The sequence below is a fragment of the Notolepis coatsorum genome, assembly GCF_963971535.1.
Source record: "Notolepis coatsorum genome assembly, chromosome: 5".
Classification (NCBI taxonomy): domain Eukaryota; kingdom Metazoa; phylum Chordata; class Actinopteri; order Aulopiformes; family Paralepididae; genus Notolepis; species Notolepis coatsorum.
This window is the reverse complement of record NC_140169.1, coordinates 155,228,593-155,248,904: the sequence shown is the minus strand read 5'-3', so window position 1 is coordinate 155,248,904 and position 20,312 is coordinate 155,228,593. Positions and strand designations below refer to the sequence as shown.

Genomic DNA, 20,312 nt, shown 5'->3' with positions numbered 1-20,312 from the left:
TAGAATTTATTTCCAAAATGATAAACAAAATGTGAAACATTAATAACAAAGGGCATGTATGAAAAAGTGCTATACAAATAGTTATTATTTTGAGTTTCATATACTATTGAAACAAGGATTTTCTTAGCTTTCTAAAGACATCACATCATCTTATAGCCAAAATAAACAAGACACGTCACTGAACTGTGTAAAGAAAAGTGTCCCAGTAGCCTTTTTTACTTTACATGCCTATATTAAACATTTAATGTTTTCAGAACTGTGCAAAAAAAAAAAAAAAAAAAAAAAAAATCAAGTGTCCCATTTCACTTGCTATATTTCCACATTTTAGTGTTCTTCAGCTCTTTTTTTTTTTTTTTCATTCAGTGTGATAAATCCAGTCTCTGTTGAGCTTTAACAAGTCCATCAAAGTCAGGTTGCATGTCTGAGGTGGAGATGCGAAGCACAGCTGCCAGATGTTCATCAGTGAGAGAGGATCTGTACCTGGACTTGGTAAACGTCATGACTGAGAATGTCTGTTCACATATAGGTGGATCCAAAGAGAACCAACATCTTCTGAGCATGTCTTCTCATGTTTGGAAAGTTCTCCTCCTTGAGAGCAGAGTAGAACTCTAGCAGTGATGCTGACTTAAAGTGCTCTTTCAGTAGTGAATCAGACTGCAGGTCAATGAGTTCAAGCTGAACATCAGTGGGTGCACTATCAACACTGCAGGTAAAGGGAGAGGAAACCAGCTGCATTTCATCCTCAACCTTTTTGAAATCTTGAAAACGCCTTGAAAATTCATCATGCAGTGCTCCCAACATGGATGAGTACCTGTGCCGGTGATCAGCTGATGGTTTGACTTCTTTCAGGGTTTTCATGTGTTTGAGATTGTTGCTGCCTAGTTGCCTTGAAATTTATTGCAACTTTGTCATGAAGGCTTTCACATGGCTATGCATTTCATGAGCAAAAATGCCCTTGCCCTGCAGTTGTGTGTTCAGTAGGGATGGGTACCGTTCACATTTGAACCGATACGGTACCGGTACCTGTGAATCGATACCGGTACCCAACGGTACCCCTTTTCTGTACTTTAGTCTCCAAAAATGTAATCTACCTACCTCAGTTGTGAAAAACTTCAAATAACCACACTTTCGACCGTTTTCGGCTTGCCCCGACTGCTTTGTTGTTGAATCAAGTCAAATCCTAGGTAAGCGTATATTGTGCGTGTGAACGTTGACATGAAAAAAAAAAAGTAAAAAAAAAAAGATTTTTTTTTTTTATCATCATGTAATCTTTCGCGGGCCGGTCAGAGGCCGTACAATGCCCAGGTCTGGTCTAGACTGTATGACAATGTTTTTTTTTTTTATCCACTTTTTCTCCCATTTTCTATATTTTTCTCCCATCCCAATTTCGTATCATCCAATTCAACCCTCCCCTGTCACGGACGCTGTTTCTTGCCTCCCACAAGCCGGCTGCAATGTGGACTAAGTCATACATAGCACAAGTCCCCTCCGGTACTTGAGGTAACAGCAGTCGCATCTTTTCACCTGCGCAGCTCGATCTCTGTGGCGAGGAGTAACGCGTGGGAGGCTCATGCTGCCCCCGACACTTCCTGATTCTACTGCGCAGGCGCACCAACCGACCTGTAGGAGTCGCTGTCCACAACGCCCGATCCCCACCCATCAGTTTCCCACCCCCTAATACGGCCAATGTGTATTAGTACGGACGACCAGCTAAACTGAAAGCAAATGTGGAGCGCTGGGCTCGAACTGTATGACATAATGTTAATTCCCCCCCCCCCCAAATGTATCCAACAGTAAACATCCTAACCATGTCACAACAGCAGTCTTAGTGTATATTTTCAGCAATACATTTGTTTACCAATAGGTTAAAGTGTCAATAATGAAATATGAGTTTAGGAATTGTATTCAATAGATGGCGAATTTCGACCCGAAATAAATCCGAGCGGTCATTTTGCTGTAGTCATTATGATGAAGGAAAGACATGAAATTAAAAGAAAAACTACATCTCCTAAAGTTCTCCAGCTTTCTGGAACCAAATGACTTCCTGATTTATTTATTATTTATTTCTCTTATTTCTCGGGATTATATACCACAAAACTGAACGTTATTGGCATAGTTTGGAGCGCAGTTAGTTTGTCTCCCTTCTGTGAACATTTAGCAACCACCCGTGTTCAAATCCGTTTAAAAATGGCGGAGCCGTCTCAAAAACAAAAAGCTGACTGTAAATACAGTAGATGTCATTCTCGGTTCTTCATGTACGCCTGGTGATACTAAATCCAAATTGAACTCATTGGAACGAGTAGATTTGGCCCGATCCATAGATGTGCAACATCGCTATAATAAGGTCATTTATAGGCCTGCTATTCTATAATAATATTTCAAATTGCACGAGTCCAGATGGCAGAATTCAGTACTGCATCTACAAAACCTTCCGTTTAATCATCTTCCCTTTATTAATTTCCTTAGATGTTTTGTACACGTGATCTCAAGAAGGTACTAAACGAGATCAGTGGCAGTTTTTCATGTCTGGTCATTTTTAGCATGGTGTTATTCACTGTCAAAAATGCAAAGAAAAATCATAATTCATATTCTCCTTTGTTTCATCACAATTTAAGCAAGCCTAGTAATATTTCTGACACTGGGAATACATTCACTGAGGTCCATAGATGTCCCTAGATACCAAGAACATGAAAATGGATACTACTCACCACCACCACCATCATAATTATTGTCATTATAGTTGTTGCCTCCACCGTAGCCGCCCCGTCCTCCTCCTCCTCCACCACCAAAGCTGCCTGAAAGACAAACAGAATCAGAAAGGTCTCTTTATTGCCAGACAGTAGTTTTCACATACAATGAATTTGCTTTGGTCGTTTTCGGTGCGACATTAGCGGACAGACAGATAATACAATAAAAAGGGGGGAGTAAAATAAAATGAAATATGAACCGAGTTAAGCACAATAGAATAGAATTATGAAATAAATACAACTGTAAATAAAGAGGTTGAATAAAATTAAATGGGATATAAACTAAATTAAATATAGCACAATAGAATATAGTACAATTATAAGTAAAAATAGAATAGGAATAGGCCAGGGCTGTGCAATTGGGCAGTTATGTGCAAACAGTATGAATCAGCGAAGTATGAACAGTAGGGATGCCCCCCGGACCCCGGTTTTAAACGGGAACCGGTACTATATTAGAAAATACCGGAGTATTTATAAGCTCCGACGTCCTCGGTACTGCTATCGATACTCTAGAGAAATTATTATTATTATTATTATTATTATTATTATTATTATTATTATTATTATTATTATTATTATTATTTAAAAGTAGCAAACGATCTATCCTCTCTCTGTCTCTGCACGAGAAGCGAGCCACAGCGAGTCATTATTACACACACTCCTCGCGAGTCGCTCGCTAGTAGTGCTACATACGGGTACTCCTTAATGAAAGTTCTCCGTGCTGAAGACACAGCCACAGACAGCTCTGAGTCTGCATGCACCGTGACTCGTGATGGCGGATAGAGCGAAGCGTTCTAAAGAAAGTATGGATATACAACGCACGTTGCCACAAGTGCAACAAAACATTTGCCAGTAAGGGTGGCAATACGAGCAATTTATCAAAACATCTGTTGGCAAAACATGATATTAGTGTGCAGAAATGCGCGTATTCGACTGCCTTGCGCGCAGTGTTCCCTCTGCATCCACGTCCACTGCCGCCGGTAAGCCAAGATACGGAGTTTCCTAGGCTAATAACGAATTATTACAAATAGGCTAATAAACAAAATAATTGTTTAGCTACAAATACTACAATCTAAACTTTTTATAGATCGTCAAGCTGAGGCGTCAGCCACCACTATGTCCCAGCCCAGTGAGCCCAGGGCCACCACACATCCTTCCCTCTACCTCCCTCCACCACCCAAAGTCCTTTCACCCTAGCAGCTAGAGGAAGGATGACAGAGGATAGGGTGAACGAGTGTCACAGTTCTGTTAGCCTTTTGCATTTGTTGTTTATTATAAAAAGTCTATAATTCAGAGTCAGACACATTTAAAACATTGTTGCTGCTGTTGCTGAAGAAATTATATTCATTTATTATATTTATTTATAAAGTTATATAAAAGAACATTGCTGCTGCTGTTGCTGAATAAATTATATTTATTTATAATACTTATTTATAAAGTTGTATTTATAAATAATAAAGCAATGTTGATTCTGTTCTTAATTAATTGTCTTTTTTTCTTGCAAAAAAAGAACCAAAAAGAACCGATAAGAGTATCGATAAAGTACCGAACCGTTAAGCAGTATCGATAAGAGTAGTAGTATCGATAAAATCCTAACGATACCCATCCCTAATGAACAGGTATGTTTGGTTGTTTAATGCAAGTATTTAGTCCAGTAGGGGTGTTACTGTAACACAGTGGGGGGGGGGGGGGGGGGGGGGGGGCGGGGGTCCCGAGCCTTGTTGACGAGGCTCACTGCAGAGGGGAAGCAACTGCCATGGATCATCAAGACGGAGACAATCATTCCATTGTCTCAAATCAGACCTGCGTTAACCAAGAGGGAAGCCTGAAAAACCAGTTTCTGCGCTAATCTAATAATGATTGTCTACGGAGCAGCTACAGGATTCGTCTCCTGATGACATCACTACTAGAGTCTTCAGCTTAACCCTTTCACTGCCACACTACCAAATGGTTAACCCTTTCACTGCGACAATACGAAAGGTTAACCCTTTACTATCACACTACAGACGGTTACAGACGTGAGCTAGAAAACCCGAGCTAGAAGATATTGTAGGGAAAGAAACATCCCAGTATGTGAATTCTATTTGAGGGTCGGGATTTCAGAGTGTGTGTGAATCGATGTGGTTTCTAGGCATGGGCGCGGGTAATGTCTTCACAGATCGAGGGCGTGGGGTAGGGCTGGGCGATAAAGATAACTATCGCGATAAATTATTTCCTCGAAATAAACATGAAACGTGGTCGCAAAGTTTCGATATCGATTTTCCAAGCTTGGCTCCGTTCAGCCTCGGCTCAGCACACTCACTAACAACAACCAACGTTACGTGATGACGTGTTTACGCACAACAGCTAACAACCAATCAGTGAAGGAGATGGCCGAGAGCGAAGTATACCCGGAAGGAGGTAGGACTCACTCACTCAACAACAAGGCTTGCTAGGCTAATTAGCTTGCACGGCGATGTTTTATATATTTACGTGCCGAGTATGTGTGTGACGTGAATTCTGAGGCCACGTTTATAGTAGTGGGGGTATACAGTGGACGTCGTTTCAATATATTGTGGCGGAAGAGAGTATTTTAGTGTAATATTTAGCACATTGTCATGGAATACACCGCTTAGATACTACAGTCTTGCTAGGCTAATTAGCTTGCACGGCGATGTTTTATATATTTACGTGCCGAGTATGTGTGTGTTTTGAATTCTGAGGCCACGTTTATAGTAGTGTGGGGTATACAGTTTGTTTCAATATATTGTGGCGGAAGAGAGTATTTTAGTGTCATATTTATTGTCATGAGATACTCCGCTTGTCGGCTAACTACTAACGTGCGCGGACTGATGACGACATCAACTCGACTTGAGACATTCGCAGCCATAGATATCTATGTTCGCAGCAGCATAAGAAGTTAATTAAACTTGACGGACATTATATCGACGATAATTATCGATATCGAATTATATGAAAATAATTATTTTTTTTGATCCACTTTTTCTCCCATTTTCTATATTTTCTCCCATCCCAATTTCGTATCATCCAATTCAACCCTCCCCTGTCACGAACGCTGTTTCTTGCCTCCCACAAGCCGGCTGCAATGTGGACTAAGTCATACATAGCACAAGTCCCCTCCGGTACTTGAGGTAACAGCAGTCGCATCTTTTCACCTGCGCAGCTCGATCTCTCAGTGGCGAGGAGTAACGCGCGGGAGGCTCACGCTGCCCCCGACACTTCCTGATTCTACTGCGCAGGCGCACCAACCGACCTGTAGGAGTCGCTGTCCACAACGCCCGATCCCCACCCATCAGTTTCCCACCCCCTAATACGGCCAATGTGTATTAGTATGAACGACCAGCTAAACTGAAAGCAATGTGGAGCGCTGGGCTCGAACAGGCGAGCCCAGCGTCTCCGCATTCGTGGTGAGCGCCTTGCCCACTACGCCACGTAGCCGCCCTTATATGAAAATAATTTTATAATTTTATCGCGATAACGTTTTGTCATATCGCCCAGCCCTAGCGTGGGGTAATGTCTTCACAGATCGAGGGCGCGGGGTAATGTCTTCACAGATCGAGGGCGCGGGGTAATGTCTTCACAGATCAAGTACTCTCATCAACCTCCTGAGTAGTGCTTGAGTAATTGTTTATGGAAATACATTTTTAGAACGCATCTTAAAAAAGAGCATGGCGGTGATAATGAGATATTACGAGGAGTCTCACACACATTACTGATTGTATCATGTCTCACTCTGCATTAATGATGCACAGCAATATACCTGCTGCTTAATGTATATCGTCAGTCAAATGCTAAGTTAGCTTTCAAAGCAACAGGGTTTTCCGGTACGCTCATGCTCCACAGCTGACCAGTGTCATCGTCATGCAACAACTCGCGTGTCGGGGGGATTTTCAGAGACGAGATTTGCGTTTCGGTGGCACAAACTAACCAAAAAAACACCCTAAAAAAACACTAGAGTTCAGCCAAAACAGCGAGTACTCGATTACTTGCGCCCCTCCCTAGTGGATTCATCCTGCTGCTCTCATGACCGAGACGAGTCTCGCCTCCACGGTAACCGGTACTCACCACCACCGCGGTTAAAGTTGCCGCCGCCGCCATAGTTTCCACCACCGCCGCCATAGTTTCCACCTCCTCCTCCTCCTCCTCCTCGACCCATGAAGTTACCAGATCCTCCGTCTCTGTCTTGACCGAAAGACACTATTGTGGAGAGAGAATAGTGGGGGGTGGGGGGGAGAGAATAGAGGAGAGAATAGCGGAGAAAATAGTAGAGAGGGGGAGAGAATAGCAGAGAGGGGGAGAGAATAGCAGAGAGGGGGAGAGAATAGTGGAGGGGGAGAGAGAATAGTGGAGAATAGCAGAGGGGGAGAGAATAGTGGAGAGGGGGAGAGAATAGCGGAGAGGGGGAGAGAATAGCGGAGGGGGAGAGAATAGCGGAGAGGGAGAGAATAGTGGAGAGGGAGAGAGAATAGTGGAGAGGGAGAGAGAATAGTGGAGAGGGAGAGAGAATAGTGGAGGGGGAGAGAATAGCGGAGAGGGGGAGATAATAGTGGAGAATAGTGGGGAGGGAGAGAGAATAGTGGAGAGGGGGAGAGAATAGCGGAGAGGGGGAGAGAATAGTGGGGAGGGAGAGAGAATAGTGGGGAGGGAGAGAGAATAGTGGAGGGGGAGAGAATAGCGGAGGGGGAGAGAATAGTGGAGAGGGGGAGAGAATAGTGGAGAGGGGGAGAGGATAGTAGAAAGGGGGAGAATAGTGGAGAGGGGGGAGAATAGTGGAGGGGGAGAGAATAGTGGAGAGGGGGAGAGAGGGAGAGAATAGTGCACAGAGTCAAAACTAAAACCAGGCTTATGTACTTAACTACTTTGTTAATTCAGGGCATCTGCGGGTTTCAACTAGTTCAATTTAAGACTTTGAACGACCATTTTAATACCACTTAGAGGTAGATTTAATACCAATTTCATGATCTTACTAGCAAAAAACAAAAACAGCGACTCGAATACAAAAATTCATATATTTAATATTATTTCATCTCCTGCCCCGGGCAAAAGATAAAAAGACGCAAATGAAATGTAACTTTTTAATACCCTGCCGACACTTGTTCAGTGGTTCTCAAATAATTTCACAGTGAGGCCCAAATCATACCATCGTTTAACCAAACCCACTACCGACCCCCCCCCCCCCCCCCCATAGTTGTTCTTTAGCAATGAGCCTGTCGGACCATCCATTAACTTCTGTTAATAAGGAGCGTGAGCGTCAGAATACTTACTCCTCTGACTGGACACGGCCATCATCTCTTGTTTGGACAGAGCTTTTCTGACCTCACAGTTGTGAGAGTTGATCGTATGATATTTCTGGGCTGAAAAGTAAAACGAGACAAAAATAAAACACAAAAACAAACATTTAGCTTTCATAACATCTCCCGTTCGGTGGTGAACCCACCCCCACCCCGGTCCTAACCATGAACCACCCCCCCGGTTCAAACCATAAACCACCCCCCCGGTCCGAACGAAGTCAAGTCAAGAGTTTTATTTGTCACGGTGTGAGCCATGAACCACCCGCCGGGTTTGACCCATAAACATCTGCATACCGACGATCTTGTCCACGGTGTCGTGGTCGTCGAAGGTGACGAAGCAGAAGCCCCTCTTCTTGCCGGTGGAGCGCTCCTCCATGATGTCGATGCAGTCCATCTTGCCATAGGCCTCGAAGTACTCCCGTATGTGGTACTCCTCCGTGTCCTCCTTGATGCCCCCCACGAAGATCTTCTTCACCGTCAGATGGGCGCCGGGTCTGGAGGAGTCCTGGAACAAACGGGAAGACCAGTGGTGAGCACAACACAGAAGACCAGTGTTTCCTGAGGAAAAGGGTTAACCGTCTGTAGTGTGGTAGTGAAAGGGTTAACCTTCTGTAGTGTGGTAGTGAAAGGGTTAACCGTCTGTAGTGTGGTAGTGAAAGGGTTAACCTGCTGTAGTGTGGTAGTGAAAGGGTTAACAGTCTGTAGTGTGGCAGTGAAAGGGTTAACCGTCTGTAGTAGGGGTGGGGGAAAAAAATCAATACGTAGTAGTATTGCGATACTGTGCGTGGTGATACTGTATCGATACAGGGACGCCAAGTATCGATATTTAATTATTCATAAAAATTATATATTCTTTTGTATAAGGAAGTTGCATTGTTCATTTCAATACCTGTAATACTACAGTAGTCCACACACACATGGAATATGACTGTAATACAAACAGTTCAGTTTGTCAGGTACATGCAACACAGATTACAGTGTTTACATCTGTCTGCTTGAGAAAATACCATGTTCTGCAATAAAAATGATTGAAGTGAGATGAACAGACCTTTATTTTATTAGATAAAACATGTTGACAAGTTTTACTTTGCAGTTGAAAAAAGGTAATAAATAAAATTTTAGCAAAAAATATATATTTTCAGCGCATCGCGATATATTTTGTATCGCAATAGTATCGTATCACAAGTATCGCGATAGTATCGTATCGTGAGGTCTCTGGCGATTCCCACCCCTAGTCTGTAGTGTGGTAGTGAAAGGGTTAACCGTCTGTAGTGGGGTAGTGAAAGGGTTAACCTGCTGTACACAGTGTGGTAGTGAAAGGTTAATCTTCTGTAGTGTGGTAGTGAAAGGGTTAACCTTCTGTAGTATGGTAGTGAAAGGTTAACCTTCTGTAGTGTGGTAGTGAAAGGTTAATCTTCTGTAGTGTGGTAGTGAAAGGGTTAACCTTCTGTAGTATGGTAGTGAAAGGAGTAAATATCAGTATCTGCCAATATGGTCTCGAACCTAGCGGTCATCAGCTAAGCTAGCTAACAGACCCATTTCCAGTTATAACTGGTGGGGAATTATACATAATGCCATCAACAACTCAATCGCTTCAATCATGCAAATGAATATACCAGAAATGTGCACGGTCAAAAAAAGTACAAATTGGGCCTTTAAAAAAAGGTATGAACACATCATCATCATTGTTACTATTTAGACAAAATGTAATTCATTCTGTTTTGGTGAAGTGGAACATGGGAATAGCATTTATATTTCCCCCCACAAAACACGTATTTAGCAATCATCTAAAAGTTTGATATCAAGTCAGAAACTAGCAAATAAACTCCCAAACCCTGCCCCTTTTCTTGATCCTCCAATCACAGCTGTCGCTTACCTCGGTTTGTACGAGGAAGTCCGAGGTAAGCGACAGCTGTGATTGGAGGATCAAGAAAAGAGGGCAGGGTTTGAGACAGGTCCATTCTAAAGCCACCCTGTGCCTCTCCGGGTTCCTCTTACCTCTCTGGACACGGCCCTCTTGGGTTCAACGACGCGTCCGTCCACCTTGTGAGGCCGTGCGCCCATGCATTCGTCCACCTCCTCCGTGGCGGCGTACGTGACGAAACCAAACCCCCGCGACCGCTTGTTGTTGGGGTCGCGCATCACCTGCAGGGATGAATAAAAACATGTTAAGATTAAAAGGGATATAGTTCGGATTTTTGGACATTAAAAGATCGTTAAAATAAGTGTTAAATAGCTCTACATTTCGACAGTCATCCCTGATATAGAGTGTTTGGTCAGTAACATGAGTCTCCCAGTTCCTCCACTCTGCAGTAAACACAAAATATATGTGCTGGTATCCTGTTCCCACTTTATCCAATCAGGAGAGAGAATTCCACACTGCAAAAATTGTCTTGACAAATGTATAGAACTAAAAACTAGTTTTAAGCACATGCAAGTCAAATAATCTGCCAGCGCAGTAAGAAAATGTGGCTTTGCAAGATTTCTTGAAATTTGTGAAAATATCTAGGAATCTCTCTCCCAATTGGATAAAGTGGCAACGGGATAGCAAGAAATGCATTTTCTGTTTACTGCAGAGCGGAGGGAGACCCATGTTACTGACCAGACACTTTACATCAGTGATGGCTGTCGGAATGTAGAGAGCTGTTATTTTAACAAAAAAACAACCTTTAACACTTCGAGAGCCAGTCCGTGTTTTCCTTTTTACCCCCTTGAATGCCCAAACCCACTCCAATGTTAACTTAATATCGCCTAATCTATGTTTTAAATTATGGCTATGTGTCTAATCTGCCCGTCGCTTATCAAAGACTCATTTTCCAGTCAACATTGTCATGGCAGATTGTTTTTTTATCGCTTCATTTCCGTTTTATAGCATTTTGAAAATCACTCGTTTTCGCGGAAAAAACAACACATTCTATGATAATCGCCTTTTACTGGAATATTCTAGAACGTTGTCATTTGTCGGCCTATTTATGAATCGTTTTCAAATAAACGCTAGATGATCGATAGTATATGTGTGCGCACGCACGCTCGTGCCGCGCGCGGATAATCGCTGCTCTTATTTCCTGATGGCTTTTACAGTCAAAACAGCTATATCACATATAGGGGAAACGCTTATATATCTGTGAAAACTAGTCTGATTATCCTAAGACTGATAACATAGATTCCTTACCTGAGGTCAGATGGTATCCAAATGGTTTATTCCAATTTCCGATCGGCATTCGAAAAAATCGCTCATTTGATTGATCCATCGTGTATACAGTAAAACACATATTCGCCGCGGCACCAAGGCTCCAGAATGAACTCTGGTAGACCCCGGTTACATCAGTGAGAAGTAAAATGTGGAGTCAGAAATCCTTTCTCCCATTCACTTTCATTGAGTCCAATCCAAAAGGGTGATTTACCATCTGGGAGACGATGGGGGGCGCTTTTTTCACATCTGAGCGCCTGGGGTGACTGGATCTCCAACGGTAAGCTCGCTTGATGCAATATGATTTCAGATCGCTAATAAAAAAAAGAATAAAAAAAACCTGAGTATTCTCGTGATGGGCATTCAACACGCAGGGGTAAACCCGAGAAATCTCGGGCGTGGCATCCAAAGTGTTAACACTTTGAGTGCCAGCGACGTGTATTGTCGTCTTATCATGCCCCCCGTTGAGTGCCGACGACGCGAATTGTTGTTTTTTTTATATTAGCGATCTGAATTCATATTTCATCAACCAAGTCTCCCGTTGGTACAGCAGACCCTCTAGGAGCTCAGATGGGAAAATACCGCCCCCTATCGTCTATCCCTGTGTAACTTCCAACTGGCTCCATTATGCTGGCGAGGGATCTGATGATGAGGGAAGTGATCGCGAGTTGGAAAGCAGCGTGGAATATATATTTACAGCAGCCAATAATCAATCAATAAACGCGATCGATATTTGGAATGGCGATCAGGAATTGGAATAATCTTTTTGGAGAACATCTGATCTAAGGAGTCTATGTTACCAGTTTTAGGATAATCAGAGCTGTATTCACAGAGATAACAGCGTGTCCCGTATGTGTGTAATGTTGAGGAAATGAGAATAGATTTTTCAGCCCGCTTCTATAGCGTGCATAAGTACACATACTATCGATAATCTAGCGTTTATTTGAAAACGATTCATAAATAGGCTGACAAATTACAACGTGTCTAGTGTATTTGAGAATATTCCAATAAATGCCGTTTATGGGGGAATCTTTCTATTTTCCTAAAATTTTAGAGAGAATGATAGCTTTTCGAAATTCTATAAAAACAATATGAACAGATTAAAAAACAATCCGTTTCGACAATGTTGACTGCAAACAAGTCATTGATAAGCGACGGGCAGATTAGACACATAGCCATAATTTAAAACATAGATTCTGTGTTTTTAACGCTAACATTGAAGTGGGTGGCGGCATTCAAGGGGGTAAAAAGGAAAAACTTGGCCGGCATCGAAAGTGTTAAGTGCTCTGGAATACTTGAATTGCTTAGATTTTTTGTACACGTGATCTCAAGGTGCTGAACGAGCTCAGTGGCAGTTTGTCATGTCCTTTTTAGCATGGTGTTATTCACCGTCAAAGATGCAAAGAAAAATCATAACTTATATTCTCCTTTTGTTTCATCACAATTTCCTCAAGCCTAGTAACAGACACAATATTTCTGACACTGGGAATACATTCCCTGAGATCCATAGATATCAAGAACATGCAAATGGACCTTGTAGAAGTGGAGCAATCTTCCATTTACTTAGGTATGTATCTTTAGGCGGATTTTCAGAAAATAGGGCTAGGACTTACACTTTGAGTGCCAGCCGACGAGATATCTCTTTTTAATCGCCATTTTTTTTATTTTGCGATTTCCATTCATATTTCATCAATCTAGCCTCACGTTACCAGTGGGGATCTGTCTGAACTCGAATAGGGAAAATACCGCCCCCTATCGTCTCCTGGATGGTAATGCACGCATTGGAATGGACTCAATGAAAATGGATAAGAAAAGAAAAATCCGGAATCCACATTTTACTTCTCAGGCAAGTAACCAGAGCCGATCGGACTCATTGTGGACAGTCAGAACAGCATGGAATATATATTTCCAGTAGCCAGCGTTGGATCAATAAACGCGATCGATATTTGGAATGGCGATCAGGAATTGGAATAATCTTTTTGGAGAACATCTGATCTGAGGTAAGGAATCCATTTTACCAGTATTGGGATAATCAGAGCTATTTTCACCTATATATCAGCGTGTGCCATATGTGACCGTGTCCAGCGAGCGTGCCTACAAGTCGGCGTCCTGAGTTCCTTAAAAAAAGGATTTTTTTTTTAGTTCATTTCTGTTTATATATAGAGGTGGGCATAGATTAATTTTTTTAATCTAGATTAATCTATCTGCAATCCTTGATTTAATCTAGATTAAAATGGCTCAAAAAAAAAAAAAAAAAAAAACTGCCGCGAAGGCATTCAAAATATGTGTGTTCTACCCAAATAATGACCAGAAGTAAGTCCTTACTTTTTCTTTCCTCCTTATGTTTCTCAGGCCAGGTGGCCCATTACACCATGAGCCCATCTCCCGTTTCCAAAATGCATTACAGACTGTTTGAAACAGCTGTTTTGCTATGATAATTGGTAATGAAATATCAAAATAATGTTCAATAAGATGTACTTGTGTTTAATAAGTTGTTTTATTCAGAAGTTAACACAAATACATAATATTACCTGTACAGTACAGTATCTAGCACACTCTCAGGAGCAAAACAGAAAGAATCATTTCAAACTTGAACTATGTGACATGGCTTGAATCAACTGCTCCAGTGGAGTTGCTCAGTGGCCAATGGTGTCAACTGTGGTTGTACTGGGCAGCTCCCAGGTGTGAATGGAAAAGAACATCTGTGCTCAGCGAACCTACCCTGGGTAAATAAAGTTTTTTTTTTTTTTTAGATTAATGCGTTAATTATATTATCGCGCGATACTAGTATAGCGTTAACGCAGCACGTTAACGCCGTTAACGGCCCAGCTCCAATATATATATATATATATACTTACAGTTTGAGGGTTGAAGAACATATTTAGTATAACAGCGAACATATATAATAACTAATTGTAATAAATCTGTGTTTAAAAATGGCTCCTTGAGACAGGCGCCGGTTACACCTTTCGTTTCATTTTCGTTTCATTGTCAGATGAGTTTCGCCACAACGTAGCAGCCTCGAGTCACACTTTCGTTTTTTTGTCACCTGAGCACAGTGATGTAGTACACTGCCAAAGCAGTAGGTGGCGAACATGAAGGCAATTTCAACCAATCAGAACTTGAATGTGCCAATACACTTCCTGCAAAGAACATGTCAACAAGGCGGGCGCCTATGGGCGCGCCACCATCTTTGCCTATTTTACCCAATGCAGCAATTCTTTTTCAGCAAAGTCTAATAAAATGCAATAAACAAAACGGATACATTCACTGTGTGTTCTGCCTGTCATTTGTTGATGAAACAAAACTAACAACACAAGTGACCACCAAGAGCGGATAGTTTAGTCTAAAAAAAGATCGGTAGCTAGTTAGCTGCATGCTAACGTCAATGGAATATGCCATTATTTTTTTTTTTTTATCTTTTTCCCCCTCCATTTCTCAGATTTTCTCCCATCCCAATGTTAGTCGTATGCCAATTCCCAGTCCCTTCCTGGTCGCTGCGCACTTACCCCCCACAGTCAGATCATCTGGGAGAGTGGAGGCTACCACGTGCTTCCTCCGACACACGTCCGCTTCTTTTCACCTGGCAGCGCGGATTCTCATCGAGAGGGCGTAGCGTGTGGGAGGACCACACTATCCCCCTCGAGTCCTATCCGCGCTTAGCAGGCGCCCCGACCGAACTGTAGGAGTCGCTGTTTACAACGACCCGGACCCACCCCGCCAGCTTCTCCCACCCTCTAATACAGCCAATTGTATTAGTGCAGACGGCCAGCCAAGCTGGTGACAACCCCGGAGCTGTGAGCTGGATTCGAACAGGCGAATCCAGCTCAGAGCTCCGGGGTTGGTGACGAACGCAATCTCCGCTCGGCCACCTAACCGCAGGAATATGCCATTATAACAATATAGCATTGTGGCTAGAAGCTAACATTTGCTCACTCTAGTTAGCCAGCACCAAACTGATGATATCGGGAGCTATCAGTAGTTAGATAACATTAGAGACAACGCTGTGTGTATTAAACAAAGGTGAATAGATGACTGGGCGATTTTGTTTAATGCTTGTTAAGTTGAAAGAGGAGCTTTGAGCTAACAGGGTCTGATAGCTAACGCTAGCTCATGTTAGCCAACCAATCGGTAATGCTAGCAGAATGAATGGATGTAAACTTTATTTAACATATTGGGTACAATACAATACGGCTCAATACAAACAAATGCAGACTGTTGTAGCTTGGACTGGGGTCCTTATAACAATAACTTGACAACACATGGTAGCTGCAGCTATTTGGGACAGCTCTGTCACCGGAAGGGCACGCAGATGGTATCTACTGCGCATGGGCGTTTTCGCAACAACGGCTCGATGCAGACTACACGACTGTTGTCGGCGAGTTTTTGGCGCTACTCCAAATGCAAACACAATTTAGCGTTTCAGCTAGGGCCACAACATATCCGCCAAAAAACGCATTTCTGTGTAAAAGGGACATCAAACGTATTCAAAAAACGACCACAAAAACACTAGTGTAACAAGCACCAGAGTCTGTTCCTCTGCAACGGAGCCCTGTGGGGGCTGTCCCATTTTTGCATGTGAAAGGCTGCTGTTTGGGAGGTACGCCCACACTGTTTATATTCACAGAACCTGTTGCTTCACTTTCTTGCTGCTCAGACATAACATTCACCGTTAACATGGCTGCACAAAGATTATCAGCTGCTCTTAATAGAGGAAGAGATGGAATGATTATAGACTCCTCGGCGTTAATGAGTGACCACATAACGGACTACTTCGGTGACAACGATGACGGTACATGTGAGCGGCCAGCTCTATCATCCGACGACGAGGAAACAGAAGGAGCAGGCGAACTTGTCCCAGATGCAATCGAATCCTCAGACGATGGTGAGACAGACGATGACGGAGACAGAGACATTTGCGTTGAAACTGTAGCATTGGGCTTTTCAGCTGAATCGACCATGCGATCAGTTGAAAAGATGTCTGGTTTAACAGTGAAGAGGAACTCAGAAAGATACACGCTTTCGACTGTAAGTGCCAGACACGCCGAAAGGAAAATTCTGAACGATCGACCCTGTCTTGATAAAAAAAAATGTCGGTTGAGCTAATCTACCAAAACAGATTGGACACCGCGTCGTTGACACCAAGAGAAAGGGACATGTGTCTGTTGTCCATTATTGGAACATGCCAAAATGTTTCAGAGATGACTCAAAGTACAAAGAAAGTCAACGGTGTACGCCTGGCTTCACGGACAACATACAGATTCCACGACGTTGTCGTCTGTCGTCCAACGTTGTTTCATTTATGGCTAAGTGTATTTATGATTGTATATTGTATTGGACGTAGATGTATTGTATTGGACGTATATGTATGTTTAGCAATAGGTTTAAAGTGTAGAGATAGTCGTCGAATCCTATTCTACCCTGCGAGGGCGTCCATTTTGGATATTCTGTGTAGTGGTTTTTGTGCGGCCATTTTGTAATGCACATCGCTAGCATAGGAATTCTTAAAAACTACACCTGAATGTAAACAAGAGATGTCTTTCTCTGGTCTGCATCCCCTTAACAATGTGTGTATTTCATTCATTCATTCTCTTCCCTATTGTTAACATTTCCCCAAGGGGATCAATAAAGGAATATGTTATCTTATCTTATATCAGTTTAGGAATGAACTGAGTGACTGTATTTTGTTTAGGATCAGCGATGGGCTTCTCAAAAGCCTTTTCAAACACTACAAGACGGATGGCCTGACACCACGTGAGAGGAAGAAACAACCGAGAAATCACAAGCGTTTTGTCTCTTTTTGACGTAAAACGGGTTGTGAAATTTCTGATCAACTATGCTGTCCTACATGCGATTGTGTTGCCTGGTCGTCATGCTGGTCACAAGGATTTCACTGCAAAGTTACTGCCAACCAATATGACCAAAGCTTCCCTGTGGCGCCGTTACAGCAGTATAGAAGGTATGTTATGACACACTTGCACACACACACAAACAAACTTGTGTAAAACCACCCCTTGCTCTCTCTCTTTCTCTCACCCACACACGACTCCCACTTCTCCATTACAACAATAACTGTGAACTTGCATTGCTGCACTATACAGATTATATTCTATTCTACCAATCTAACAAAAACACAGGATTTCGTGTTGGTCAGAGATCCTTTCTTCGGTTGTGGAAAGCACTCCTTCCGCAGATAATGATCACAAAACCCAGGACAGATCTGTGTTCTCAATGCTACACCAACAATCACCAATTAAGGCAAGCCGCGGGGAGGCCAGATAAGCTGCAGGTGGAGAAACTCCAGGTGTGTACAGTCTACTTTCACTACTACACTACAGACGTTTTTTTTTGTTATACGAGTTGAGGCCCTTTTTCACAGACTTTGAGATGTCAGCAAAGTAGGATGTCACAGTAAAAAGGGTGACCGGTTCCTGGGCTGTAGGCATTGCCATTTACATTGGCCGCATTAGACTAAATATGCTAGTGGACATGGAAGTAATTTGTGACATCACACTAGCCATCCCTAATACCACCATCTATTCCCCTGTACCCTCATCCATAGTGCAGCATTCAAACAGAGCCGTCAGAAGGTCTCTACCACCATCTATTCCCATGTACCCCCTGTCCATAGTGCAGCATTCAAACAGAGCTGTCAGACGGTCTCTATTTTTATTATTACTATTACTATTGTTTTATTGCACAATCGTAGCGGGCATGGCCAACCGCATTTCACTGTATGCCCTGGTATGTATGCGATGAATAAACAAAACTTTAAACTAAATGGAAAGGTCACTTTAAAGGAAAGAACCAATGTGGTTCTTGTATAGTTTAGATTATAGTAGTATAGCATGACAGTTGAAACTGTATTGTATTAGCATGTCTATTTTTATCATGCACATCTTATGCCTTCTTATTACCTGTTTATGTATTTTATTATTAGTATTATTGCACAATCGATGCGGGCATGACCACCCGCATTTCACTGTATGCCCTGTGACGAATAAACCTCTTGAATTGATTTGATATTGTCTGCTGATTTGTCATGCAATGATAATATTTCGATTACATACTGTAATGGGAAATATTAAAGGACTAAACGATGAGCAGTTTATTACTATATACTTGTATCACGGTACATAATAATATCCCCATTTACTCACTTGTTACACTGTATATTGTCAATGTACTTTACTGTTACCCTTCACTCTGACACACTGCACAATACCAATACATTTGAATCTAATCTAATGTCATCTTTGGTACCACCAACTTACACACTGTTTCCCCTTCTGTTTGCCTGTCTGTCTCTAGATATTAGAGGGTGCATTACTAATATTTTGAGTACTTGCTGATACAGAGTGCCACTATGAGTTGCCTTCTTTACTTGATATTGACCATTGGCTTTACTTGAGTCAGATTTTGAGACGGTACCCATACTTTCACTCAAGTATAATTTCTGGGTACTTTTTACACCCCAGGTAGGATAGTTCTATGAATTGATCACAGACACAAGTGTTAATTTATGTAAAGAGAAATGTCCATCGTCACTAATTTCTGGGTACTTTTTTACACCCCTACTAAGAACTCCTACAGAAATATTGATGAGTATTTTGGTGGCTGGTACAATGTGATGATGAGCAAAGACAGTCCAGCTTTTTAGTTCAATAATATACTGCAAGGGGGGGGGGGGTACAAGCAGTGTAAACAAATAGTACTACAATACAATAAGTTTGATTTTGTATCCGATCCGTCATGACAGCATGGCTGTCACAGCACTTAATTATGTTAATACTATTCAGGTGAGAGGTGTGGCTGGGAGGTATTGTTTACGCCCAGCAGAAACCTGGCGTTAGGTGTCAAATCTTTGAGAGCCGTTTTCTCTGCTTAAGGGCCCTTTCTCACTCACCCTATTCGTTTCTATTCCGTTCCGTTCTGGCCCGTTCCGAGATCTGATGCGAACTCCCCCCCCCCCCTCCCCCCTCTAGTTTGCGTACACACTGCAGTCTTGTTTCGTTCCGGATTCTGTTTACGGTTTGCCTTTTGAGCGTTTACGCTTGCCGTAGGCGATGTCACGTTTGAAAATGTAAACACAGGAAGTGTTAACATGGCGCTGGGGACTGGATGCTGATATAAAATGAATAAATAAGCAATAAATATGAAGTTATATTTGAACCTCTGTTGTCAAGCCTTGTCAATATAACCCACCCCATTTTATCACGAATGGATGGTGTTGTAGAGTTCGCTTTTGAGCGTTTCCCAGGGCTAACGCTAAGCTAACGGTTAACGCTAGTTAGCTTAGCCTAGTCTAGTATAGCCTGTAGCACTTTTTCTTTTCAGCAAAGAACGTGCAATAAACAAAACGGATACATTCACTGTGTGTTCTGCCTCTTTTCTCACGAATGGAACTCTGTTGTAGAGTCCGCTTTTTGAGCGTTTTGCAGGGTTAACGTTAACGCTAAGCTAACAGCTAACGCTAGTTAGCTTAGCCTGTCCAGCAGCTAACATTATCCCATCGTTCGTGGCAATTATATTACATGTCATTGATCTACTGGTCAACCACGGCCGACTGGTTGGGCACCACTGGTCTAATAGAAATAAATGCATTCAAACAAGAAACTAATGTATAGAAAATAGCATGGCAAACAAAAATTGCCAGGCCTAATGAGAGCCAGGGAAGTGCTGTGCGTTTGTAACGTGGCTTCATGTTTCATCCACTTGTTTTTGGTTGAGGTCTGAACTCTCAAATTGCCCATAAATATCGTTTTTGAGGGTATTCTCGAGTTGTTGTTGTGTGGTGTTATCTGCCCAAAATTCAAGCAAGCATGACAGTAACGACGTTGTGTGTGTCACGCCCCCCGCACCCGCACGGCCCGATTCCGAGACCACCTAATCCAACTGATCCCGTTCAGCGGGGGGTAAAACGAATCAGCGCCGTTTCGCATCCCAAAAGGGGTGAGTGAGAACACTCCCCCCCCCGTTCCCGGGAGCAGTGATTCGATCCCCAAACGTAAGTGAGAAAGGGCCCCAAGTCTCTGGGGAAAAAAGACTGATGAAAGATTTAAAATTAGCACATCACAATAATAA

The 20,312-nt window shown here is 42.5% G+C and overlaps 1 protein-coding gene across 1 annotated transcript in view; it reads right to left on the bottom strand.

Moving 5' to 3' along the window:
- hnrnpa3 (heterogeneous nuclear ribonucleoprotein A3) overlaps nt 1–20,312 on the bottom strand; it is a 45,555-nt gene that overhangs the window by 9,267 nt on the left and 15,976 nt on the right. Inside the window, exons 3-7 of the mRNA XM_084315229.1 lie at nt 10,037–10,183; nt 8,333–8,543; nt 8,012–8,101; nt 6,813–6,944; nt 2,709–2,795 (exon numbers count right to left, since the gene is read on the bottom strand). Coding sequence (XP_084171355.1) covers nt 2,709–2,795; nt 6,813–6,944; nt 8,012–8,101; nt 8,333–8,543; nt 10,037–10,183 — 667 coding nt within the window. The remainder of the gene's footprint in view (nt 1–2,708; nt 2,796–6,812; nt 6,945–8,011; nt 8,102–8,332; nt 8,544–10,036; nt 10,184–20,312) is intronic.